Raw genomic sequence first — 27,140 nt, forward strand, 5'->3', positions numbered from 1 at the left:
GGCACAATTACCTTCGAATTTGAGTAGCGTGTGTAACATCCCATTTGGGTGAAATTGTCCTGTTCCTGAGACTTTTTGATGACTTTTGAGAAATGTGTCTCGTAATGGCAGTGTGCTTCTTTTTCTCATTTGTGAACTAGGTCACTCTTTTCCACATTTCTCTTCTTAAAATAATTTTAGAATATCATCAGAACAATGGCATGATTTGTAAGGGCAGACGTCTAACTGTCCTGGCAGGCCAGTTCCTGCTAGATCAGTTATGATTTAGAACATCTCACACATGGAAAAATAAACAATTCTGTGGGAAATAAATATCTTTTCTTTGATTCACAGTATGTTCTTTTCTGTGTTCCAGATAAGCACATTGTAGGTTATTGGTTTACATCCCTCACTGTATTGTAAGTGCCTTGTGAACAGGAGCATTTCCAGCACATAACAGAATCCCTGATATGTAATAGTTAACAAATTAAGTTAATAATTTACTGAATTAATTAAGTATTTAATGAGTTTCAAAGAGGAGGCAAAGGCCCTGCCTGGAAGTGGGGACTTCTATTAAATAATCTATTCAGTTCCCTTTTAGAACCGTATTTTAAATTCTTGAATCATAGAATTTGGAGCCAAGTGGAAATTCATGGATTATCTCATCAAATTCCCTCATTTCCAGAGGCAGAAAATGTCTCCCGGAGAGCTGAACGACAGTCCCAAGGCGAAAGCCCTAGTTAGTGGCAGTATTTGCTGGAGCGTCTGGGGCTCGGGGCTCGTTTCTGTGCCTTCTGTTTAGCTGAGTTTATTATACTCAGTTGACAACTGTGCTTCCCATTTTTAGGGTCCTAAGGGGAAAAAAGGAGCTCCTGGTCTTTCTGGGAAACCTGGCATTCCTGTAAGTAAAACAGGCCTTTTTCATCTTTATCGTCTTTATCTAGATAGAGTTGGCAACTTCAGCGAGCAAAAAGTTTGGGGCCAATTATGACAAGTGTTGGATAAATCAGATTTGTTTTCAAAACAATGTTTAAACGCATGCTGGAACACAGAGGAGACAAAATATGACCGTTAGCTCAAAACCCAAGCTTGCCGTGGAAACAGAAGTCCGTGCAATTGAAGGCTGCTATTTTCCAGTGTCTGGGGCCCTCTCTGTGGACTCGCGCTACTGCTCTCTGAGAGTGAACCTCTAAAACGTAGGGAACTTGGAGTCATGACTAAATGGTGACAAAGGTCAGAGATTTTCAAGCACGATTTAAAAAAACCTGAGCCGGATTTTAATTGAAGAACCCGGCCTCTCATGTTCCTGGCAAATGGAACAGAAAATCTTAGGGGAAAAAGAACTTGTAAATCCTTTCATCACAGAACAAAGATTAATTTTACCTTAGCCATCAGTTTCCTCTCTGGCCAGGCAAACATGTGTTGACTAGCTTATTAGCAAAGACTTCCTGCTCGTCTCCCCTAGCCAAGGGCCTGCTTTGGGTAGCCTGTGTTGGTTCAGAAAAAGTGGAGAAAAATGAGCATAAATTATAAGCACATTCAGAGCAGCAGTTCCTACAGATTAAATCCAGTTGCCCAAGAGTAGAAACAAAATGTTCAGACTTTTACTCAGTCATATAATTATCTAATTCAAAGTGGCAACCAAAAGAGCTGTAATTTGTTTCTGGGGAAAATAATATAACAGGAAGTTTTGGAGACGGTGAATGACAGCCTGTATCCTAACCTGACAGGTGCATATGGCTCATCTTTCCTCCACAGCTGGATGAAGCATGGGCTGGCACAAGGAGAAATACCAGAAAATGACACTAAAGCTGAAAAGGTTACACAGCAAATTGTTGATTAGCTTGGCATTGTTGCATAGGGAACTTTTAAGGACAGTTACCTGATCTCTTGAATCCAAATAGAAAATTATTAAGGAATCCAAGAAACAGGAAAATTTATCCCGGGAGAGTATATTAAAAATGTAATCCCCTTCCCCAATAAGTATAGAGGCATTTGTCATTTAAACTCCTGTACAGCAGCTCTCTGTAATCCAAGTAATTTCTAATCACCAAGGGACTTCCAGGCCTACCTGGGCCGAAAGGCACGCAAGGATACCATGGAGCAGAGGGCACTGCAGGAAACCCTGGAAAAGCTGGGCCACCAGGGGAACAAGGACTTCCTGTGAGTAGATTGACTGTCTCTTTGCTCTTTATTTCTGATCCATACGTGTCTCCTTGCTAAGACCATTGATATTTTGGCTGACTTTCTTAGCTTTGACATTGGCTCAGACTAAGCCAATCATTTCTTTAATAGTTAATTTGGAATTGTGTTTATGATTTCCAGGGACTGTCAATGAGTACATTCTGTTGGATGTTTTATATCTAATAACCCATATTATTAAACATTTATATCATTTTTACACATATAAAAGCTTGTAAATAGGAACCATAAAGAGGTAAAATTTTAGGAGCTACACAACCTGTGTTTTGAGTTCATCAAATGTCGTAAGCCACCTTTGAAACATGTAAGGCTTGGCGGTAACTCAAGGTAGGTTCTGCCAAATTCATTTTCCCTTTGCTTTTACAGACTCACTATTCTGCAGAGATTGAGTGAACACTTTCTCTGTGTGCATCTAGTGGTGATGCAGTGATGTCGCTTCTTATTTTATGCAATTTTCCACCTTATTTATTTGATCAGAAATTTTAAAATCATACTGTTTTCTTTATTTAGCGATTTCTCCTCTTTCCTCCCCTAAAGTCATCATAATCTTGATTTTTTTTTTATTATCCCTTGTTGTGTTTCCAGTTGAAATACTAGAATAATTAACTGCATAGTTCAGTAATCCAGTAAAATTTATCCTTTCACATTTCCACTATTTGGATATAGTTATCTATTGACCTGTTTTTCTTTTCCTAAATAAATCAATCCTAGTTGTTTACTCACATGCAGCATGGAGTCGCACCTAACCCCAAGCCCAAATTAATATTCTTCTTTCACTATAATGAGTTATCGCATCTGTTTAAAAAAGAAATCTGTTGGATTATGAGCCAGCCAATTTAGTTATTTTAGAAGTAAATACCTAGCCGGATTTTATCTGGAAGGGTGAATATTTTTAAGGAGTATTAGCGTGGTTTCTGTTTGTTTTGGAGGCAATATGTCTGAACATCAGAGCATCAGGTTAAGTCCTAGAAAACTTTTGATGACCAGGCTGATGTTTTTAATTAAAGTAAATATTTTATAGACTTCTGCCATTAACAACCGTCTGGTTATGAGGACCTCCATTTCAGACCTCAGTCTTCAAGGGAGCTCATGCCCTGGCTATGCTGCCTTCTAGGCTCACCATGTAATGTCTTAAAATGAGGTTGTGGAGTTTTAAAAATACAACAGTAAAACACTTTGAATTGTCCTGAAAGTGTATTTTTGCAGATTGTAATACTGGGAAGTGTTCTAGTGAATCTTACCTTATTGCTTTGAATAAATTTTTTAGAGTTGAAACAAAGAAAACCACATTTCAAAATATGTCATATTTCTTGCTGTGAACACAAGTTTAATCATGGGAGTGGTATGTAGGTGGCTGTGCCCAGTAGTTTAAAGGCTAAAAACTGAATTGTAAATACTAGTAATAGCAAATAGATTTATTTAATTACTAGGAAGAGGAACTCATTTGTTCTCTGGCTAAAATACCATATGTAAATAAAATAATAATCCAGGTACTTATACCAGATAGGAATACTACAAATCAGGGTCCCACATATGCATGTTTACTAAGAATTTCAGACATTCCACATGGAAGATATTCATCAGACATTGGTGACAGGTCACAGCCATCCATTACTTGTCACTTAATAGTTTATGGTGACAAACAACTTCTTTTTGGTAATGTGTCTGATACCCAAAGGTCTCCCTAGAAAGGATTAAAAATTGAAAAATGGAATGAAAACATGGATTTTGACTACAAAAATATGAACCATTTCCTCTTGCATTAGGAAAATCAATGTGGCAAGTGATTGTTATCTGCTGCTAGTTTCTAGACAGAAAATAGACATTTTCTAACAATTCTACATCCTTCTTCAATAATGAGGACAGTAAGATAATGGCTAAGAGAAAGCCAAAACAGAAAAGAATCCATGCAAATAAGATACTGATTTCATTTTAACTCTACTTGTTTAACGGGTACGGAGCTTCAGTTTGCGAACATGGAGATGGATGATGGTGATGGTTGCACAACAATATAAATGTACTTAATGCCACTGAATTATACATCTAAAAATGGTTAAAATGGTTAATTTATGTTATATATATTTTACCACAGGAAAAAAAAAAAGCAAATTTACAGGCTAGCCAGTAAATGTGTTATAGCAGCATGCCCAAATGTGGTATAGACTGACTCCGAAGTCCAGAGAGGTTCACCAGGCATTGTGCCCCTTTTATTGTGATGAGCAATGAATACAAAGTGCAACCACCTGTCTCCGTTCTAGAGGAGATACCCTGATACACCCCCAGGCCCTCACTGCCAGGAACCTCTTCCACTGAGCAGTCCCGCGGACCTTTTCACCCTGTCTTCTGGCATTGTTTAGGGTGCTTGTTCTTTTCTGCTCCCCAGGTCTGGTTAGCATGATGTCCTCAGTTTAATGGACCTGCATGATATTTTGTGAGATATCAAGACTATAAAGATATCCCTCTGGTCTGTTTTGTGCCAGAGAGGAGAACTGAGCTGACACATCACTGAGATGAGGCACTGAAGGGATGCAGCTCTCTGCTGTGTGTAAGCAAGCAGGTTTCTTCTGATGATCTTTACTGATAGGAATATTGGTAGGAAGTATTTTTACAAGGTCAGTAACTGCTGTTGCTAATGGCAATACTGTTTAGTAAAGACACCATATCAGAAACTGCAGCTGTGATTGGCATCAACACACAATTAAGTTTGTAAGTTGAAGTCTTGGACATAATTCCAAGACTTACCTGGTGTTTGCAGCAGCCAAATAGGTGAGTAAAATGGGTATGGGGTACGGTAAGATCACTGCTCCTGCATCTTTCAGGTCTTTGTGGCAGCAGTGTATACAATTTTCCACAGGGATGTGGTTCACTATGCAGTTTTCTGCAGGAATGTGGTATTACCTTAGGTTTAGTGCTCCCAGGGAGGGGGCGAGAAGGGACAGCTTTAGGAGCCTCTATGTGTCTCTTCCCTTCCTACCATAATAGCCTTTTACTTTATGAGTTAGGGATTTTCAGTATTCTGTGATTGGAGAAAGAAATACAGCAACAAAAAACTGGCTTCACGGTCTTGCTGGATCCACTTGGAAAAGAAAGTGGGGCCAAAACTCCATTTATCTCTTGACCTTTATAGACTTTCACTCTGACCAGAGTGCCATGATGATATTTTAGATTTCCAGGGCTTATCATCGGTTCAAGTCCAATATCTGACCGCTCCCAGAAAGGCTGAGAGTTTCTCTTTCCCCATTGTTCAGTCACCTGGTACTGACCTCAAGTCCCTCCGAAGAAGGCTTGAGGCAGGGTCACTGTGTACACCTGTGACCACGTTGCAGGATTCTTTCTCAAAGAGAACCTGCCTTCCCTTCAGTCAAGGGATTCTGGTCCAGGAACTGACCTGAGTCTGGGAACTGGGTGAGGGGCCATGAATCCCAAGCACCGTGACTTGAATTACGACTGTGCTCATCTGACCTAGAATTTTTCTACCTACATATCAACATGTTGATACATGGTATATTTAATTTCTATGGATCTTTGGTCGACTAACCACCACCACAGATCTCTGCAGGTCAAAACACCTGGTTCTACTCTATCCCGTGGCTTATTGTGATCATTGTTTCTACCTTTTCTCTGATAGTAAAGCAGTATTACCTAGATTCTCCTACTCAGAGGGTCCAGTATTCTTGTTTAAATAAAGGAGCCTTATTCTTATGATATTTCTTTTTTTTTTTCATTTTTCAGTTTTATTAGGTAGAATTGTTACAATTTGACTGCACATATACAATGTATTGCATGTGAACACATATACACAATATACTGCACATATTTTTTAAATTTACATATATATACACTTCACGCTGTGCATCTGTACTCCTCTTGAGGTCTCTGAATATCTTCACCATCATCACTTTAAACTCTTTCTCAGATAAATTGCCTGTCTCCTCATCACTTACTTCTTCTGGGATTTTATCTTGTGCCTTGGCCTGGGAAATATTCCTCTGTCACTTCATATTGTTTATCTTTCTATTTGTATTTTTAGGTAGCTTAGTTACATTCCTCGACCTTGGAGAGGTGGCCCTCTGTGGGAGATGTTCTATGGGTCCCAGCAGTACACTCCTCTCTTGTCACCTTAGGACCAAGGTCCAGCCAGTTCTAATGTAGAGTCTGGCCTGTGTGTGTGGGCTCCTTCCACAGGCTTTGGGATTGTTATTTTCTTATTTCTGGTACCTGCCCCTGGTGGATGAGGCTGGACTGGAGGCTGATGCAGGTTTCCTGGCAGGAGGAGCCATTGTCTGCTGACTGCTGGGTGAAGCTTGGTCCTGGACCTCTGGTGGGTAGGGCTGTGTCTACAGGCCACTGTGGCTTAGGAAGTCTGCTGATGGGTGGGGCTGTGTTCCTGTGTTCCCACCCTGTATGTTGTTTGGCCTGAGCTTCCCTACAGGCTGTTGGATGGGGCTAATTATTGGTTCTAATGATCCAATCAAGATGGCAGCTCACGTAGATGAACACTCCCGGAATGCAAGCTTGTGGTCCTACCACTCTGCCCTTTTGACCAGAAGTATATTGTTTTAGCCTCATTGACTGTAGGCTACAGTTGAGTCAAGGCTTCAAATTGCCAGTCTATCAGACTGTTAATGGTGCTCCCAGGTGCTTGAGCAGGGGAGCTACCTTGACAAGCAAGTAAAACTAAGAAGGACTGGAGGTTCAGAGTTCTTAGTCTTGCCTGTGTCTGCTAGAATATGCCCATCCCTTGTCTTGGAGTTCCCCTCCTTTTCTTCATGCCCTTGTGCATGAGAGATCTGGCTAGTCGAAGGTGTATTGGTATGCAAGTTCTACAGACCTTAAGGTGGATTGGGTCCTCGGCCGTGTCTGCCTTGTGACTACAGGAGGTGAAGGACTCCTTCAAGCTGCCACAGAGATTTTCTGATTTTCCATTGTATTGTTTTGGTTTTGGGGGGGGAGGGTTATAAATTAGGTTTACTTATTTATTTATTTTTAATGGAGGTAAGGGGACTGAACCCAGAACCTTGTGTATGCTAAGCATGCACTCTACTGCTGAGCTATACCCTCCCTCCCCATTGTTTTCTGAGTTGAGCATGCAAGACTTTTAATTTGTCCCTTTCTCTGTGTATTCTCTCTAGATCATTCCTCTGATCATGCAGTCTTTATAGTCACCACAATGAATACATGCCAAGGCCACATACTCTTCTAACACTGTGCTCCCCAACAGCACTTAAATCTAGTGACTTGACCAGTGCTAATTTGAATAATCATGATGCCACTACATACCACAGATAACTAGTGTCCCACAACAAGGAAGTTATCTGAGCTTTCCTTGATTATGAGCAAACCAATCTTAGAATCCCATTTTTGGGGTCAGTTTCCTGGATTCACTCTTACTACTGATTATGTATCAGAATCTACCTAAAAACAAATAGCACACTCAAATGGGGCATTTGAGGAGGGTGTAATAAAGGGACCACTTACAAAGATGCAGGCAGAACTAAGGAAAACCAAAGAGAGATGCTGAAGCACCCAGGGAATGGCAGCAGTGGGGAGCCATTACAACGCATAGGCCTGAAGGAGGCACAGGGAAGGGAACAGCGATCAAATTATAGACAAAGTAGTTATTTTTGTAGGAGGGAGCCGTTTAGCAGGAGTTGAGACCTTCAGCAGCAGAATTCTGGCAATCCACTGCAACTCAGCAAAGGGAGACTCAAGGGAACAAATACTTCAGTCTCCTTCTCCTGTCTTCCAGTCCCCCACCAGTACATCCCATCGGCCAAACTCAACTCAATGCATTGTAGTGCCCATTACTAAAAAAGCAGACACTGAAGAATGCCCACATTTTATGAACATAGTTATGACATTCAAGTGGAGGTGTTAAGTGAGCAATTAGATATTCTGGGCTAGAGCTCAAAGAGGAAGTCAACTATAAATCTGAAAGTATCAACATAAAAAATGTACTATTCTGAGTCCCATTGGGAAGTAGATGGAATACTTAAGTGGAATTTTGAAGAGACTATTTACAGAAACGTAGACAGGATTAAGTCAGCCAATAAATGATGTTGGGAGAACCCAGACACTACAACAATAGGAAGCAGTTACTTCCCTTAGAAAGGAAGAAGGACAGAAATGTCAGGTTGAGAGCTTGGGACCTGGAGCTGTTGGAAAAAGAGCATCTTACAGGAGCTATAGGTGAAAGTAATGAAGCCACTGACAGAATGCCAAAGCTGGGAGGAAATATAAATGAATGTATTACCTCTCTTTCCTCCTACCTTTCAGTATCCTAGTGGTGCATCCCACTGGCTGACTGCAACCAGAAGTCAGAGGACAGGAGATCCCAGGTGATGCAGTCCATGAGGGTCAGATTCCTGGGACAAACAGCAACATAGAGAAGGGGTAGTAAACGGATATAGGAAGCAAATGGAGAAAAACAAGCACAAGTATTAGATAAACAATGGAAAGAAGGTCTAGAACCAAGTGGTGAGGAATTCTGTCATGTAGAAGTCAGGTAAAGGAGGAAGAGGAAACTACAAAGGAGTCTGAGATGGAATGATCATAATAAATAGGAGAAAAACATGTACTGTCATGGAAACTTAAGAATATTTCAAGGAGAAGTTCATCAACTGTATCTAGTAATCCTGAGAGTGTTTGTTGGACATTCTATTCTGTTTATTCTGTTGTGTTGTTTTGTTTTGGTGTTTTTTTGACTACTTGGTATCTTAACACCATTTTTATGTTTAGAAATTTTTGTTTCCTCTCTTTTTTGAGTCTTGGTGGGAAGCCACCTTCTACTACAGAAGTCAAAAATTCCATACTCTTACCTTCCAGTCCCTCCTTGAAACAAGGGTGTAGGCCCATGACCCAGGCCTAGCCAGTCACTTCTGTTCACCTACACCTTCAGTTGGGGGGTTAGCAATACTAAGCAGCAGGGATAACGGAGGTTCTGTTCTGGTGGCAGTGGCAACAGCATCAGTAGCACTCAGTTCCTGGGAAGACTGGTGTCAACGTCCAGCAGCTGGGGTGGTGCGAGCCACAGTGTCCGAATTCTGGCTGCCTAGCTGTCCTTTCATTCTACCATTTCCTAAACCTGGTTTCCTAGGTTTATCTGTGATTATAAGAACTACTAAATGTCCTTTCAGTAACTTTTTTGCTTAATTGGTTTCTGGTGTCTGCAAATAAGGACCATAATACAGAAATCTAATAAGAAAAAATTATAACCACTGCATTTTAGTATATGGAAGTCATTGGTAACTTCAGCAAATATCCATTTTACTTGATTAGTAGAGTCAGAAACAGCACTGGAGTGCTTGAGGAGTCAGTGGACAGTGAGGATATCAAGATAGTCAGACAATTCAGTGGAGAAATTCAGCTCTGAAGAAGGTAGGGCAATAATTAGACAATTAACTGAGATTGAGGTATAAAGTTATTTTTTTCTAATTTTTAATTTTATTTTATTGAGTTAAAATCAGTTTACAATGTTGTGTCATTTCCAGGGTAGAGCACAATTTTTCAGTTATACATGAACATACATATATTCACTGTCACATTCTTTTTCACCATGAGCTACCACAAGATATTGTATATATTTCCCTGTGCTATACAGTATAATCTTGTTTATCTATTCTATATATACCTGTCAGTATCTACAGATTTCGAACCCCTAGTCTGTCCCTTCCCACAGCACTCCCCCCGGCAACCACAAGTTTGTATTCTATGTCTATGAGTCTGTTTCTGTTTTATATTTAAGTTTATTTGTCATCTTCTTTTTTTTAGATTCCACATATGAGTGATATCATATGATATTTTTCTTTCTCTTTCTGGCTAACTTCACTTAGAATGACATTCTCCAGGAGCATCCATGTTGCTGCAAATGGCATTATGTTGTCATTTTTTTAATAGCTGAATAATATTTCATTGTATAAATATACCACAAGTTCTTTATCCAGTCACCTGTCAATGGACATTTAGGCTGTTTCCATGTCTTGGCTATTGTAAATAGTGCTGCTATGAACCTTAGGGTGCAGGTGTCATCCTGAAGTAGGGTTCCTTCTGGATATATACCCAGGAGCGGGATTCCTGGGTCATTTGGTAAGTCTATTCCTAGTCTTTTGAGGAATCTCCATACTGTTTTCCACAGTGGCTGCACCAAACTGCATTCCCACCAGCAGTGTAGGAGGGTTCCCTTTTCTCCACAGCATCTCCAGTATTTATCATTTGTGGATAGTATAAAGTTATTTTTAATTGAGAGAACCTTGATCATATTTAAATGCTATAAGGACCTGGTAGAGATGGAGACTGAAGATTTAATCAAGGGAAAGGAGAATCTGAGTATGAATTGGTCAGACAATAAGACATGAATATTTTGGCTCCACTTACTAAGTTATTCTACTTCTAATTGGGAGTCATTAAAAATTAAAAAAACAGATTCTGAGCCACGTAGCCCTCTATATATGACTAGTATAAAAAGCTTACTGAATTTTATGGTAAAAAATTGAAATAAATTACAATAATGTTGAATACTGCTACAGTATACCTTTCAGGGCCATGAAGTTGAGTGTCATCTGGTATTTCCATTAGTAAGCAATTAGGTATCAGATCATAACTCATCATCTTCTACTTTTTAACATTTTCAAAGACTGTTAGAAAAATTTACATGCATACTTAGAATATCAGGATGTCATGAGTATTGAAGCATTTTGTAACCATTGAAATAAAAACAAAATAACTTTCCCTTGAGGAATCCCCTTTTAACCCCAAGGTTTACACATGCTCTTGGTATTTATGAATGTGCAGATATTTCCTACAAATGTCTCTGCTCTCTGTAGAATATTTTATATGAAATTGGAATGACAGTGCTTTATAAGGAACTAGTCTGTTCAATCAAATTAGGTTCAGTAGAAAAGTGATTTCTAAGATAATTATTTCTGAAAACTACTATGGTGATAGAAAAACTACTTAAGAGAAAGTAATACAGTTTATAAACGCTAACAAATTCCCTGGAATATTTTCAACAAAGGATAAGGACATCTTTCCACTGGTGGTTTTTTTTTTTTTTTTTAATCATGGCACCATGGTGTTTCTTGGCTTACTTTTAAAGACTGCTGGATTTTTCCACTGAGAAAAATATTTATCCTGGGATTTCTAGCATTATGCAACCGCCTGATTTTCCTAAACAATGTTCTTTCTTTCTTTTTTTTTTTTTTTTTTTTTTTTGATGTGGCCAAGGAGTTAAAGAATTCCTGGCATATTCACTCTGCAGTTTCAATGTTTTTTCAAGGTCATGTGACTATAACTGAAGGATAGTATTGGGGAGACTCACAGTTGACTCTTTGAATTTCCTTTTGTACAAATGAGTGTTTTGAGACTAGTCAACTTAGCACATCTGTAGTAAATGAGTCTACCATGCTGTTTTCATTGAGTTGGACTTCTGTGTAAGCATAGTGCCTCAGTCATCTATGAAAAAGGAAAACAGTTTTTCCCTGCAAAGTTCATAAATCCATTTGTCATCAAAATGAAGGCTTACTAGTCTTTATTCTTCATTGCTGCAACTAATTAAATTGGTTATTGGAAAAGGGGTAAAGAAACAAAACTAACAACATGACTTAGGACAAATCAAGGCCTTTCAATCTTGACTTTGCACTTTGTCAGGTGAACACAGGCTTAAGTGTTGGCTAAAATGAGATGCTTGTCCTAAAAGGACATTGGAAGTTTTGCTTTTCCACTTGTGGACTGTGTCCAGTAAAAGAAGGAAAAATACACTTCCTCAGCCCACTCATAATCCAAGCATAGATTAGCAGGACCACCATGGAAGCCTCTGCTAGGAGCACTGGCAGCCTTGGCACCCCTTTGGGCTGTGTGTTCTCTAGTCTGTGAGCTGGTCACCCTGTTTGTAAGAAGATGTGTTTCTTTTTCTTACAATGTTTTGGAGAAAGAAACACACTGGCATTGGCCAAATCTACATTCAGCAAATCCTGTCAACTCTTGATTATTGAGGTTGATAATCCAGTTATGGCTTATCTTGATTGCTACTTTCCCTCTCTTCTCCACCCTGCTGCTTGTTTTGGCCCATTTATTGCTCGTTAGGAACTCTTCCAGAGCAGAGAAAACTCAGCCTGTTTGCTTATAAGCAACAAAATGAAAGATTTGCTAAAGGATGTAACTTTACTAGTTGACTCTTCAGTGACTCCAAATCCCATAAAGTTCATACTCTTTGTGAACTGTTGTTCCTTTATGATCTGGCCTCTGTTTACATTTCCAGTCTTACATTCTACCTCTCTCCTCATGTGTGCTGGGCATTTTAGTCCAACAATCATTGAACAATTACTGAATACTTACTACATGCCAGGCACTATTTCAGGTGCTGAATATAAATGAACTTCTTTAATTCTCACCAAAACCCCATGAAGTAGGTATAGCTGTTATCTTCACTTTATAGAACAGGAAACTAAGATTCAGACTAAGTAACGTACCCAAGGTCACACAGGCAACAAATTCAAATAAACCATCAGAATTCAAAATAAACCATCTAGATTCAGAGCCTATGTTCTTAACCACTGTGTTACACTTTTTCAAGTATGTCAAGTAATTTCTTAGACATTGCCCCAAATTCTGTGTATTTCCCTCAGTTTCATGCCTTGTACATGTAATCTGTTCCCTCTGCTTGGGAAACTCTTCCATTTTTCCCTCTAACTTTAGGATGAACAATTTCTTGATCTTTCAGGACTTAACCGTTACTTCCTTCAGGCACTTTCCTTGGACTCTTCAAAGTTAAGCATGCCTGCTCTGAACTTCTGTACGCGCTGTACCCTGATTCCATCAGAGCATGGATCATATGGGTACTAATTACTGATCTTCGTGTCTTTCTCCTCCAAGAGTTTGTAAATTCTCTAGAATCAGGATTATATTTTATTCATCTTTGTATTCCTAGCACCTAGCACAGTGTCAGGCTCATTTAGAAGAAGTTCAATAAATATGAGGAATGTATGTCCTTTTCATAATAACTATGACTTTGCAGACCTGAGTTTAAAATTAAGATGTGTTAGCTACTTAACATGTTAAGAATCATCTATAAAGTGAGTACAATAATACCTAGTTCATATGCTTTTTATGAGAATCAAATGAGATATTGTATGTGAAGTGCTTAGGACGCTGTGTGCACTTACTGAGTTACTATCTTTTCATAATAATAAATATTCATGGTTAGGATAACATTCAGTAAACAAATATTTGTTTAGTGCTTAATATGAACCAGGAGTTATGGAAGATAGCAGTGAACAAGTAGGGCAAAGTATGTCCTCATGGAACATATAAGGACCAGCAAGAAATTGCTGACATTTGACTATTTTTGACCTTAAAAAAATCATAATTTTATATGAATCAACCTAAAAATTGGGTAGTAGTCTATAAACAAATCAAGTCATTCTAAATTGTGGCACATTCTATGAAATAAATAAAGCATAAAGGGAAATATATTTAGAGATGGAGCATAATGGGAAATAGATTATAATTGGAATAGACTACAGAGGCCTCACTGAGAAAGCTTACACTTGAGCTGAAGACTGAAAGTAAGACTGAGCCAACTATTTAAAGAATGAGGGAAGAACTTGGCATGTGAAGGAACCAAAATGAACAAACCTGCAGTCAGGAAAAAGCTTGGCATGTTAATAGTATTATCAGAGGATCAAATAAGATAGTGTGGGTATAGATTTGTTATTTTTGAAATAAAGGATGGACATTCATTTCTTTACAGTGGTATGAGCCTAGTCATACTAAGAGTCAAAGTATGGATGAAAAATCCTCCTCCAGTCCCTGTTAGTATACTGATTATCTGCTGAGACCTAGGTAAAGAAGATTTCATAGGATACATTAATTTTGTCTAATATTATAGTGGCATTTTAAACATTGTTGCCAAAACTTGGACTCCATACCTCAATTACCAAATCGAGACTTGAGGACAGTTTTAGATGAAGTAGAAAAGGCAGCTTTATTTATTTATTTATTTTTTGCCAGGCAAAGGAGATCACAGTAGACTAATGCTTCTAAGACTGTGAACCTGCTGGGGAGAGAAGGTAGGGGGTTTTATAGTAAAAGTTCAAGAGTTCAAGGAGCATGCTGGGTTTTGTAGAGATTGCATACAGGGTAACAAATTGTTCCAAAGTTATTGTTTTTGAAAATGCACTGCTCCTCTTCCTTCAGCTGGGCATGATGTTTACCTCCAGCTTTGGGAATATCCTAATATTCTTGTGCCTAGAACAAAGGGTGCTTAGTAAAGGGGTCTGTGAAAAAGTGCTCTAGAGAAAAACACGCAGTATAAAGTCAGGTTGACTTATGCTTCTAGCATTTTAGGCAGGCTGAGGGCTGGGACCTCTTGCTATAGTGTTTGCACAGCCTGGGACCTGTACCTCGAACAGCAGAATACAAAGAAACCACAGGGACTAAAACATAACTGCAGACATGTACAGTTGGGGCTAGTTATGAACAACAAGATACAGAAAACAGAATCCCAGCTGCCATTTCTGAGGTTTCAGGGGCAAAGCCAGGGCACTGTACGTGATTCCTGCATGCAGCATCCTGAGGAGGTTTGGCAGGCCACCCAAGCCCACCACCACTCCTCTCCAGCCTAACTCTCGTCAGCGAAGGCACAAGAAAAACTCTTTAAACTATTATACAGTTACCAACACCATTACAAATACCAGATGGTCACCAATGACAATATTTTCCACACTGTTAATTCATTTCTTCCATTTAGTGGTGGTTTTTAGCATCTGAAAAATGCCTAAGATACAGTTATCTGGATACTTCGAGAGGAGCCACAGCAGAGGATATGGGGGAGGGGTCTGTCCTGGGAAGGCCCTATAGGGGTTGATTTCAACACTGTCCATTTTGCAAGAATGATAAACCACCAATTGTTCTATGAAAACGTGTAACAATTTCCGTGAGGTAATACAGTGTCAAAATGCCTGTATGCATTACAGCTGAACAAGAGTGAGTTGTGTATGCTCTTGGGAATGGACCTAAGCCAGACATGTCTTCACTACTTTAAGACTTGCTTCAGTCCCACTCCAAGTTCCATAAGCTTTAATATGTTTAGCAATTCAAAGCTAAGGTTACCTCCTCACTTTAGTATACTGCTCATTCATAAATCTTATTTCTAACATTTGGCCACATTATTTATGATTGCCCATGCAGGAAAATGTTACGAATGTGATATTATTTATGTATAATGTAGTCTTGCATATAATCACCTAATAATTATTATCCCACAGATTTTTAAACAGCCAGTTCTTTCCTACGAAGGATATATTTAGTAAGCCAAATAAAATGAGAAATTCCTACTTAAACAGAAGTGTTTTTAGTTGCTTGGAGTAAAGGAAGCAAAGGATTATTTTTATAACCCACTGGTTTGCTGGTTTTAAAAATATTGTACTAACGTTGCTTAATAATGCAAAAAAAAATTTAGGTCATTGGTTTTTTTTTTTTGTTCTATAGAAAGTAAATTAGTTTTAGTTACTATCTTATACAATAGGTAGCTATATAAACATATGCTGTGAGCACAGAGGAAGGTGCTTGGTAGTGGGGAAAGGAAAGAACTGTTTGCCTAGCAATTTTATTTTAAATAAAAACATCAATTAATTTGAAGTTCAGTGTTGTTTTCAATTTGTCAGTCTCGGGGAGAGTATAGCTCAGTGGTAGAGTGTGTCCTTAGCATGTATGAGGTCCTGGGTTCAATCCCCAGTACCTCCATTAAAATAAATAAATAAATAAACTACCCCCCCCAAGAAAATAAAATAAATAAATAAGTTTTAAAATTTATTATTCTACTATTGAGAAATCAGTGAAATTAACATAAAAAATTTATGATTTTGCTCAGCATAATTTTCTAAGGATAGTATTCCTTTGCTAATCCTCTTTAAAAGGTGAATTTCTATCTTTGCCTTTATTTAACATATTCTATTCCTTTCTTATTTCTTATTATATTTATTTCAGTTCCAATGAAAACAAGACAGCTAAACCAAGGAGCCTGGGGAATAACAGATGACATTCTCTTTGGTGTGTTTCACTATTAAATGCAAACCAGTCATCACTGTTGCAAAATTGTTTCAATGTCTGCCCTCCAGTGTGTGCAGATAACTCCAGTTTCCTTACCAGTTTCCATTTAGTTCCAGGATAAAGGCAGATTTATACCTGAACTAATCCTTCCTTTCCCCGCAGGCAAGTCAAAGCAAAAAGCAACTTCCTTTTCTTTCCTTAACTGACCTTAGCTTGAATAAAATGGTACAGCCACATTGCTGTTACAGTTTCTGATACAAAGAAGACACTCAATAAAAAGTAACTCTTGTTGTTGTGGTTGATGTTACTGTCATTTCTGATCCAAGTATTTATTCCCCTAGAATCCAAAGGCTTAAGCAGCCATAAGGTTCAGTCCCATCAAAACTGACACTTTCCTGCAGAGTGAAAACCAATTTCAGCAGGGAGACTGGCTCCTATTGGAGCATAATAGAAGTTTCTGGCCATGAGACATCATGTACTCTTATCATTTTTTTTAACTTTTTAAAGACTCAGGTAAACTTTTTGACTGGTTTCAGCATCTCTGAACAAACTAATAATTCTGATTTATTTACTTTTTAAAATTTGCTCAGAATGACTTACCCTTTGTGATTGGTTTTAAACAAATCATTTAGAAGACACTGGAAAGAATTCCTAAGGATTAGCATCTGTTTCTCTTGAAAGCGGAATTACTCATCCATCTGTGTATTCATAATAAGAAATGTTTGTTCTCTGCTTGTATGAAACGTTGTTTGGAACTCTGTACAGAACACTCTGCTACTTTCCTCAGATTTCTCTCTAAGAAACCAGCGTGAACAGTAAATGATTTAGCACATATTTATTGTGTTCTGTTAAATGTCTGATATCACTGCAAATAAAATGAAGTTTCTAGTGTAGAGTTAACCATAACGACTAATCATATGGTCTTTATTATTCTCAACCAAAAATACTTACTGGCTTCAGGAGTGTTTAGCAGTCTCTGAATGTCCATTGTCTATGTATCAACCAAAAGATACATTTTTTTTTAGAGTAAAGATCTTGAAAAATACCTAAAATTACAAGTAAAGTGAGGTAAAGTGGTACTATTTTAAAACTGTGGAACATTGAGGTCATCACAGGCGATCTGTCACATGGTACGTGGCCTCTCCGTGTGACATCCACTAGCTCTCTAATACATCCAGAGATAGAATATGCTCAGCCTTGAAAGACAATCCACTATTTTTTTTTTTAAATTCTTACACTGATCCCTATTTTACAGCTTTTCCCCTAGTTTAATTATGGAGCTACTTTTCCTTTTTTTTCCCTTGCTTACATGTCCTTTCTTCTTTTATTTATGTTCTTTTAGAATCCAGGGCATTGGTATCTTCATGTCTTTTAAACTCTTTTTGTTTTTACTGGGAAAGATACTGTTCATAGAAATTTTGTTTTTAAAACTTGCTTTTACTGTAGTCACATTCCTGTTAGAATCCTGGCTGTTGGTATAACACTTATGTCTTCCCTGAACATTTTTGAAATTCTCTATCCCAAAGTCTCAGGTGACTATGGATTTGCTTTCCTTTGTGCCTCCATAAAGGAAAATGGCACCATCTCATGTCTCTAGATTCACATCATTCATTTGGAAAGTACACGACCAGATAATCTATCTCAGAGTTATGGAACCAAAAGGTTGACAGACCAAATTAAATCAAATCAAAGTAAAACAAAACAAAACAAAACAAAAAAACAAAAACAAACAAACAAAAATCAATGTAAAACACATAGCAAGAAGCAAGGGGAAAGAACTAATGTAGGTCAGTACAGTTAGGATAAGGTGCAAGCAACATGGATGAACCATGCCACCTGGATCCTAAGGCCACAATGTGGATCTCTCTCTCTCCCTCCCTCCTTCTCTCTGTCTTTGCCTCCTCTGTTCCTCCCTCCCTCTGTAAAGATTTTGTCCTCCTAATGGTTCCTTACCTGTATTGAGAGCCCTAATGTAGAGAAATGATGAAAGAGAAAATGGTTGCTGTTGATTAGGACAAAAAGAAATTTAAAGGTCAAGCTAAAGAATGTGATCCTACATCCTGTGGGTATCTCCCTATAAGCACAAGCATAGTACATGGCACCTCGTGATATAAAACAGAGTTTTATTCATTATTTTAGTGAGTTTTGTGATCATGAAAATCTACTTAGAAAAGGTAATTTTTATATATGTATATTTTTTACCATCATTAAGAGTATGAAACAATATGTGGTAATTTAGAGGAAATATTTTTAAAAAGAGAAAAAAAGCTTTAGCATTAAATTCAGAATTCACTGTTTAAATCCCATTCTCCCAAGCAAGCCTTTCACAGAAATAACTCTAGCCTATCTTGAGCCAATCATCTCTCCTACCACATTTAAAACTTCAAGGGAAATACCTTTACCTTATGATCAGTTAACCTTACCTTCTCAGTAATTCCTTTTCTGATTAGCACCAAAGGTAAGTTCCACTCTTTAGAACCTCTCTAGTATTTACTTTAAATCTCCCTTCTCATCTGGTCCTTTTTATTTTTTTACATTTCTGTCTTTATTATAACTATTTATATATTAGTCTTTTTCACTTAACTTTAAGCTTCTTAAAAATCAAAATCACATCTTACTTATATTTGTATTCCCCACAGGGCTTCCCATGGTAACTTCCTTACACATAGATGACACTCAACAAGTATTGTTAAATGCTTGGAAGAACTGTTGTAGAACTCAATTTAGTATCCCAGGAATCAGCTCAGAGAGCAGCAATTATCCCCTAGAACAAGGGGTAGCAACATCTTTCTGCAAATATTAGTAACTCTTTTAGAGTTTGCAAGGTAAAAGGCAAAAATCAAGGCTATTACTTAAGAACTTACATAACAAGAAAGAAATTGTCACAAAATGTTTATTTATAAAAGTTAAAATATATTAATTTATTAAAAATTTTTGTGATATAAGTCTACTAATGAAGTGGAATTTTTTTTGCAAAGGGGATAACATTTAGCTTATTACAGTTTCCTATCATCAAAATTTCATTTGTTAATGCTGACTTATAATGAAATTCTGTATATTTTACATATTTCATCTTTGAAAATTCTTTCACACAGATGTGTACTGCCAAATACTGCAATGCATGAGCATATGATTTTAATTGAGTCTATTCATTGCTTGGAAGGATTTTATAAAACTCTGTTAGAGTCTTCTCTCGGTATTTGCCTTTTAGCATGTCATTACATGGTAGATTAGTCATTTTAATTGAAGTTTAGGTAGAAAATTCTCAACTAAACAGTTAAACGGATTTTTAAATGTAGAAATTTCTTGCGTCTAGGTCTGAAAAATGTTGCTGAAACTGAGCTCAGAAAATCCACCCACTGCAAATTTGTGTCAAAATGAAGATCTCACTTCTTGTTTTAATTTTTGACAGCAAGGGAAGTGTAGAAAGCTACTTGACATTGCTTGTGATTCAAACATTAGTTTTCATCGAAATGACTTTATCGTAGTCTATGTTTCGCATGTGAGCACTGTTTTGGCTTGCAAGTTTTGGATGAACTCATGAATAAACATTAAATAAGTCTGCAGCAAAATCAATTTCAAAAGTCATGTATCATTCAGTAAGAGAGTTGAGGGCAGCTCTCACTCGAGAAAACTTCAGTCTTAGTCTCAAAAATCTCAGTAAAGCTTTATCCCTGCTAAGCCATCAAACTGCTGCATGATAGTCAGGATATTCAGTTTTTATTTTGATGAAAAAATTCACAGAACCAATGAAGGTTAAACTTATGAGTCAATGGAGTTTACTCCTGACACTACTGGCTCCGTAACATATGCTGGATTCAAGTTTTTCTCAGAGTACCTGATAGTGAATAATGTAGTGAACATTCATAGCTCTAAATACCTTAACATTTTCACTAGTTTTGTTAGTTTGTCTAGTAAGTCTTTTCCCAATCCATTGCTGTTAGTTTTGTCACATTGTAGCAGATTCCACTTCATGTTGTACTGATTTAATATTTTAACTTACTTGAAAATATTCTCCCCTACAGCCACTCCAAAACTATTCATACAGATTAATTCTTCAGGCACTTCAAACCCAGCGTTAACTCCTCAAATAAATGACTGAATAGTATTACTAACACTTACGACTCATCAAGAGGCAAGGGAAACCACCTGAAAGCATTTGCCTTGGTTTGGATTTTTGCTTCTAACAGAGGCACTGGGGATTGAGCCCAGCAGCTCGTGCATGCTAAGCACACACTGAACTGCTGAGCTCTACCCTTCCCACCCACCTCACTTTTAATTGACTCTTGATTCTGCTCCAGTGTCCCCAACATTTCAAGCAACTATTCTTGCCAAAAGGCTAACAAACAAGTTTATTTTTGTTGCACAATTTAATTAAATCTATTAGTAAGTGACTTTCCTTGTTGGACTAACAAATGAACCACTCAGAAGCATAACTTTAGTTGCAATTTCATCTTCATATTTTTTGAAGAATTTTTGTTGTGATAAAATACTCCATTTTAAATTTCCTAATTTTTCTAACTGTTATACTTCTGGGAGGTAGGACTATTGTGTCAGGTGCTTGGTCTGATGTTGCTGTATATTGTATATTTTCTAGCACTAACTACAGTGTCATTGCATAATGAACATAAAGCTTTGACATCTGATTTGATCACAAAATAATTTGCATTCTGCTGTGCCTTAATTCAAAGCCACTTTTTTCTTTTTGTCTTGATACAACCGATATGCACTGATAATAAATAAAATCTCACAGTAAGTCAGTATATGTTCCCCTTGAAACACTGTCAAGTTATAATTGCATCATGGAAATTTGCAGTGCAAAAGCAGCAGTGGGAAGCAATGAGCGCTTTACACAGTTTCTGCCACTAATGGACTCCGCCATTATAGCACAGAACAGCCACAGACAGTGTATAAATGAATGAGCATGGCTGTGTGCCAATAAACCTTTATTTATAGATACGGAATTCTAATTTCGTATAATTTCCACACCTTGAAATATTCTTCTTCTTTTAATTTTTTTCAACATATGAAAATAATATAATGTAAACTATTCTTAGCTCATGAGCTCTACATAAACGGGATGGATTGGATTCGGCTTGCAAACCATAGTTTAGCAACCTCGTTTTAGGATTTGGCTTTGAGGAAATACTGTTTGCTTGCTTAACTTTATTCCCAATCAAACAATTTTAGTAAACTGTCTGGAATCATGTGTGATTGAAAAGTAGAATATTATTTTTTAATATGATAATTGACATACTAGTTTCAAGTGTATAATACAGTGATGTAATATTTGTATGTATTGAGAAGTAATGACCACAGTAAGTCTAGTTAACATCGAGCAGAATATTCTTAAGGGTACATTAATCAGGTATTAGAGTTGCCATGCTCACTAGAGTATAACACAAAAAGTTTGAATACATAGACGTACTTTATATCTAAGCTACTAAAGTCAGAAAATACTGGTGGACTTTGTACGGCTTCTATATTTTTATTTAAAAACCCAAGACCATAACATTAACTATAATTAGAAATTTTAGGTGAGCCAACACATCATTTACCACTTCACTCATTTGGGAAAGAAGCCCAGGGTAAGTCTGAAGCCTGGGCAGGGTGTCAGCAGCAGCCTTTCTGAACACCAGCCCTTCCTTCATTTATTGAGCCTCTGGATAGATTTCCTAGGAACTGCCCCAGTCTTCATTTCTTATCTGTGTTATTTAGGGCATCAGAGGCAGCCCAGGAAGAGCAGGACTGGCTGGGTCTCCAGGTCCTCGAGGAGCAAAGGGTTCATCAGGCCTGCCAGGAAGCCCAGGAGTTCTAGGCCCGAAGGTAAGTTCATGTTGGTTCTGATGGGTGAGCAGTACTGACCATCCTTTCTGGCTCTGAGTTTATTGGCTAGGTCATAGTATGGTAAGATTAATAGCTTTTAATAAAATTTGGTTAATAATAAAACCACCTTAGGAAGAAAGGAAAGTATGAGACCTTGACGTAGCCATCTCCCGCGACAGCCGCAGCGCATGTAATTTGCCAAAACAATTCATTAACCCGGGGCTGGTGATGCTTTAAAAAATATATTTTGTCTCATTTTGGTTCTTCTTCCCTCTCTGTCATCCAGCTTATCCTCTAAAACAGAGAAGTCTTACTTACTTCCAGTTACATACTTTCCCAGATAACACTGCCTGTTCCTCGAAGTCTGAACCTAACCAACCAGTTAAGAAATCTGATAGGAGTACAGACTATTTCTTAAAGTCACAATGATGGTGACTAAGTCTTGCCTTAACATTCACTGCATGGAGTGTTGTCACATGTCAGCAGGCTTTTCATACAAAAGCTCTCTTAGAAATATCTCAATGCAAATTTGACCCAGAAAACTAAGAGATTAGTCCAATAATACTATTTCATAAAAGACTAGGATTAAGACACTGGCACCTTCATCATTATTGCCTCTTAATTTGATTTTCAGAGTTCCACTTCTACAGAATTTTGATGTATTCTGATCCATATTGGTAAAATGAAAATGAATTTGAGCCTTTCTGTGGATGTTTATACCATGAACCTCCCTTTTCACTAAAATGCAAGATAACTGAGCAGATACTAAAATCAGGAAAAGAAATAAGAAATATCCCCACTTTCCAAAGCTGTATCTTTATCTCAAAACAGTGAAGGATAATTTGCGAATCTTAGAGCTCTTTGGTCAAAGTCTACCAAGCATCGTTTTTCATTAATCTGTCTGTAAACTCCACCTGCTTCCTAAGTTTATTTTTAGAAATGGTAAAAGCTATTCCAAGTCTCATTTCAAAAACAAAATAAAATAAATTTTGAAAAGACCTGACTTTTGAAAATAAAATAATGATAATTAACTGTATCTTGAAAGTGAACTTTTAGGGGGTAAAGAGGGTTCATAATCAAAGGAATCTTGGGAAACAGACAATGGGAAATTTCTTAATGATGTAATTGAAAAGATAATCATGGCAAAAACCATGGTTCACACTTCAAAAGATCCCCTGCTCTGTTTCTGGTATCAGATGGCTGAATCATCTCTGTATGGTAAAGAGAACACAGCAAAATAATTTCAATTCAAATAAAATACAAGTTCCATCTCTTGCAAACACCCCCACACATACCTCACCCTCACCACTCTCTCTGTAGCCCCACTCTCTTCCTCCTACTTGAGCAGGCCTCCTTCCCTCCTCTTTCCACAGTCATGACCACAATCTCTGGAATTCTCTTTCCCTACTGCCACTCTTCTTGTTCATTGTAATCAAATATTATGTATGTGGAAAATATTGGTGGGGAGAATGACTGTGCAGATTTTGACTTCCCCAGTGCCTTGTCTAAGGATGGGCCAATATTTGGATTTCATTTAAAAGCCAATATGTTTATAGGTTCTAAAGTCAAGATCACTTTTTTTGTGTGTGTGCACAGGGTGAACAAGGGCTACCTGGTCAACCTGGAATTCAAGGTAAAAGAGGTCACCGAGGAGCACAAGGTGATCAAGGACCATGTGGAGAGCCTGGCATGAAAGGGCAGCCAGTATGTGCCAACTCAGAAATTCATTAAGCACTTACTCTACAGACCAGGTCACCATCGTACGATAATGATTATCGCATCTATTCACGTTGCAGGGAGAACATGGTGTTCAAGGATTGACAGGTTTTCAGGGATTCCCAGGCCCCAAAGTATGTGTACATATTTTCTGCTGGTCTTCTAACTATCTAGAAAAAAAAGATATTGAAATAAATTTTGTCTTTGACTTGAGCTTTTTTTAATCTGCAAAATTTCAGTTGGCACAGTTATGTATTTGAGTTTTGAATACGTTAATTTTAGAACTTACGGAGCTATATATTTTCCTAGCAGTTTTATTGAATAATTTGCTTTTGTCTCCTCTTACTCTGTTTTCCCATTTTATTATGAACAATTTCAAACCGTCAGTAAAGCTGAGAGGAGTAGACACTCATGTCACCTAGATTCTACCATAACATTTTAATCTACTTGCTTCATTATGTACCTGTCCATCTATCTATCCCTCTCTCAACCCATTTTTGGTGTTTTTCAAAGTAAATCATAGACCTCAGTACAAATCCCTCCAAAATATTTTAGCCTGTACATCATTAACTGTCACATTCCGTTTTTTAAGAACCAATTCTTGATAGGTTGGTACAAGATTATCTCATTTGTAAAATGTTCATATTTTTGACTTTTGGGTTTTTTTATTGTATTTCTAGGGTCCTGAGGGAGATGCTGGCATTGCCGGAATATCGGGTCCTAAAGGTCCTATTGGACGGAGGGTAAGTATAAAGTCATTCTGCCTGCCCAGAAATTATGATTCTTTGCTGATTGTAGGAACTGGGGTTACAAACTCTAAAATTAACTTACTCCAAATTAATAAAATGGCTTTTAAGATAGAAACTCATTAGAACACGTGCAGAGATTCTCAACCTTTTTCAGTTCGTTATTTTGAGCAAAAGCCCCCAGAGTCCACCCATATTTCCCAGTTCTTACTTAGGAAAAGGTAAGAATGAATATGACTACTGGTTAATGTATTTATTAACTCACACCAGGAGCAAAAACAAAGCAGTTTCTTGTTATAAGCAATAATATAACCAGAGACTAGACACCACCCCCATGCACCACCTGGAGGAGGCTTGCCTATGACCAGAGCTCCTCAGACCATACTTTGAAAAATGTTTCCCAGAAGCTGTGTTTCCTCTGCTCAGGGGTAGTGTCCCCAGAGAGTGATGAGACACTACTTAGAGTTGGAAAGATCAGGGCTCTGAAGAACTCCCATTAGCTGTTTAGTGCCTGGAACTGCAAACTGTAGAGAACATAAATAGAATAGGTAAGTCACCAGTTGGTCCTGGTTATTGTTTTTGCTTGTTTGCTTGCTTTTTTGTTTAACCACACTCTCCTAATTGATGAGATGATCTGTAAAACTAAAGAGGAAAAAAAGCTATAGAACATCAAAGCATTGGTTTGACTGTAGTAGTCTCACCTCTGCGACTAACAGGAGCTGTTGAGGCCAGGATGGAGAGAGTGCAGAGGAAGGAGGAGCGCGGTTCAGACATAGGGGGAAGGAATCTTGAAGGAGAACTTCACAACTGAAAACCGCTATCTAGTAAATGAAAAGTCAGATTTTTGAAATCCTACACCACTTCCCTAACTCTTAGAATAAATTATTTTCCATAATACAAAGAGCAATGTTGTCATGGGAAATGTTTATTTAAAAGCCCCTCTCAGCATTTCTGCAGGTGCAAACTTATTAGTTATGTTTATAATAATGTCTGAAGAACCATGGGAAATTGGTGCTTTTATGTAAAGGCCAATTCTTGATCATCGACAGATGGGTTATATATGGATAGGTTCCTCTGTAATAAATACTGCTTTTAGGTCCCTACATATATCAAGTTCCCCAGTTAGTAAATTCATTCATGCTAATTTTATTAAGTTCTCAGTTAATTAAATCTTTTCGTAATACTGTCCAAGAGAAGTTGGCTGCCCGTCCAGCCCGTCTTAGGTAGAATCATCCAAGGACTCTGCCCCTGTAAGCCAGGGTCTGACCTTATCCTGCTTTGCAGCTCCAGAAATGCTTTCAGCTTTCCAGGAGTAAAGTTACAGTAACTAGCTCACAAATATTAATTTGCAAGTGCAGATATTCCTTTATAGAGACCAGTGAAAAGTCTTGCTAGGTTAATATTTAGCAAAAAACTATTATATTACCAGGTACTGGTGTTCAGTTTATATCCCTGTGTTATTTAATTCTGGTAAAAACTCCTGTGAGAGATTCTATTATCCCCATTTTACTGGTAGGGAAACTAAATCTCTGGAAAGTCATTTGCTGAAGGCCATAGATGGCTAGTACGTAGAAGAACCAGAATTTGAATCCACATCTAATTGACTGAAAAGTATGTTAGAGGTTGCTTGCTAATTGCATAATTAGAAAGTAAAATGAATATTAAGTGGCCTAAGTGCTTCATTCTTGCTCAATAATCAATAAATATTTGATGGTTAAATAAAGTAACTGATGTAGGAAATGTGGATTAATTATCTTCCATTTCAAAGATGTATTTAGGTACCAACCATTAAAACCATAGCACCTCATCTTTTGGACACATTTAGATAAAAATAGATAATTTTTGGTTCTTTGGATCTACTCTTTCTAGAGATCATGTTTACCTCTACATTTTTTAAGCAAATAATTATTTCAGAGAGTCAGATCATGGCCAAATTTGTTAGATTAAAGCTTTCTTGACTTTTTTTTCAGTGATAAGCCAATCTAGAAGATATATATTGATTAGGTTAAAAATCAAGTCTCTTGAACTTTGAGATTTTGGTACCATATTTTAAAATTATCACTTAAAGTAGATCTTCATGTTTGAAAGTGATCTTACTAGATTTACTTTTTAGAGTCTCAAGTAATTTCCCTCATTCTAAGCCAACTTAATACTAAACATATCTGTCCAAGCCATCTGCATGGCATTATAATTGTCTAAATTAATAGTACTTTATGTACCTTGGCAGGAGGTGGACAAAGAAAAAGCCTGTTAGATATCTACATTTGTATATTCCAAGTGTGAGCTAGAAAGACTGAAATTTGTAGCCGTTGGGATTGGCGGTTGAAGGAAGATAACTAAGACAGGTACTTTGTGTTCATTAAGAAATGATGGGTTTCATCCTTAGTTTGGGCGTTGACCAGTTTGGGCTTATTCAAGGTTATCATCATAATCAAATAATAGCTTATACTCTCAAAATTGTTTTTCACATTTAATTCTCACAGTGGACCTATGAAGTAGGCATTCATATTTTACTGATGAAGAAACCCGAAGTTTAGCTGGTCACAAATGGTGCCCTCTTATTCTTTCCCATTATTGGTGCTGCGTGTCACTCAAACATCTGCTCCTTCAACATCTGTAAAGAAA

General features: G+C 37.6%; 1 protein-coding gene across 1 annotated transcript in view; it reads left to right on the forward strand.

The window, feature by feature from the left end:
- Nucleotides 1–27,140, forward strand: part of COL24A1 (collagen type XXIV alpha 1 chain) — a 397,032-nt gene that overhangs the window by 331,533 nt on the left and 38,359 nt on the right. Inside the window, exons 51-56 of the mRNA XM_072974057.1 lie at nt 827–880; nt 2,035–2,142; nt 21,946–22,053; nt 23,650–23,757; nt 23,850–23,903; nt 24,450–24,512. Of these exons, the coding sequence (XP_072830158.1) occupies nt 827–880; nt 2,035–2,142; nt 21,946–22,053; nt 23,650–23,757; nt 23,850–23,903; nt 24,450–24,512 (495 nt within the window). The remainder of the gene's footprint in view (nt 1–826; nt 881–2,034; nt 2,143–21,945; nt 22,054–23,649; nt 23,758–23,849; nt 23,904–24,449; nt 24,513–27,140) is intronic.

The sequence above is a fragment of the Vicugna pacos genome, chromosome 13 (genome assembly GCF_048564905.1).
Source record: "Vicugna pacos chromosome 13, VicPac4, whole genome shotgun sequence".
In the NCBI taxonomy this organism is placed as follows: domain Eukaryota; kingdom Metazoa; phylum Chordata; class Mammalia; order Artiodactyla; family Camelidae; genus Vicugna; species Vicugna pacos.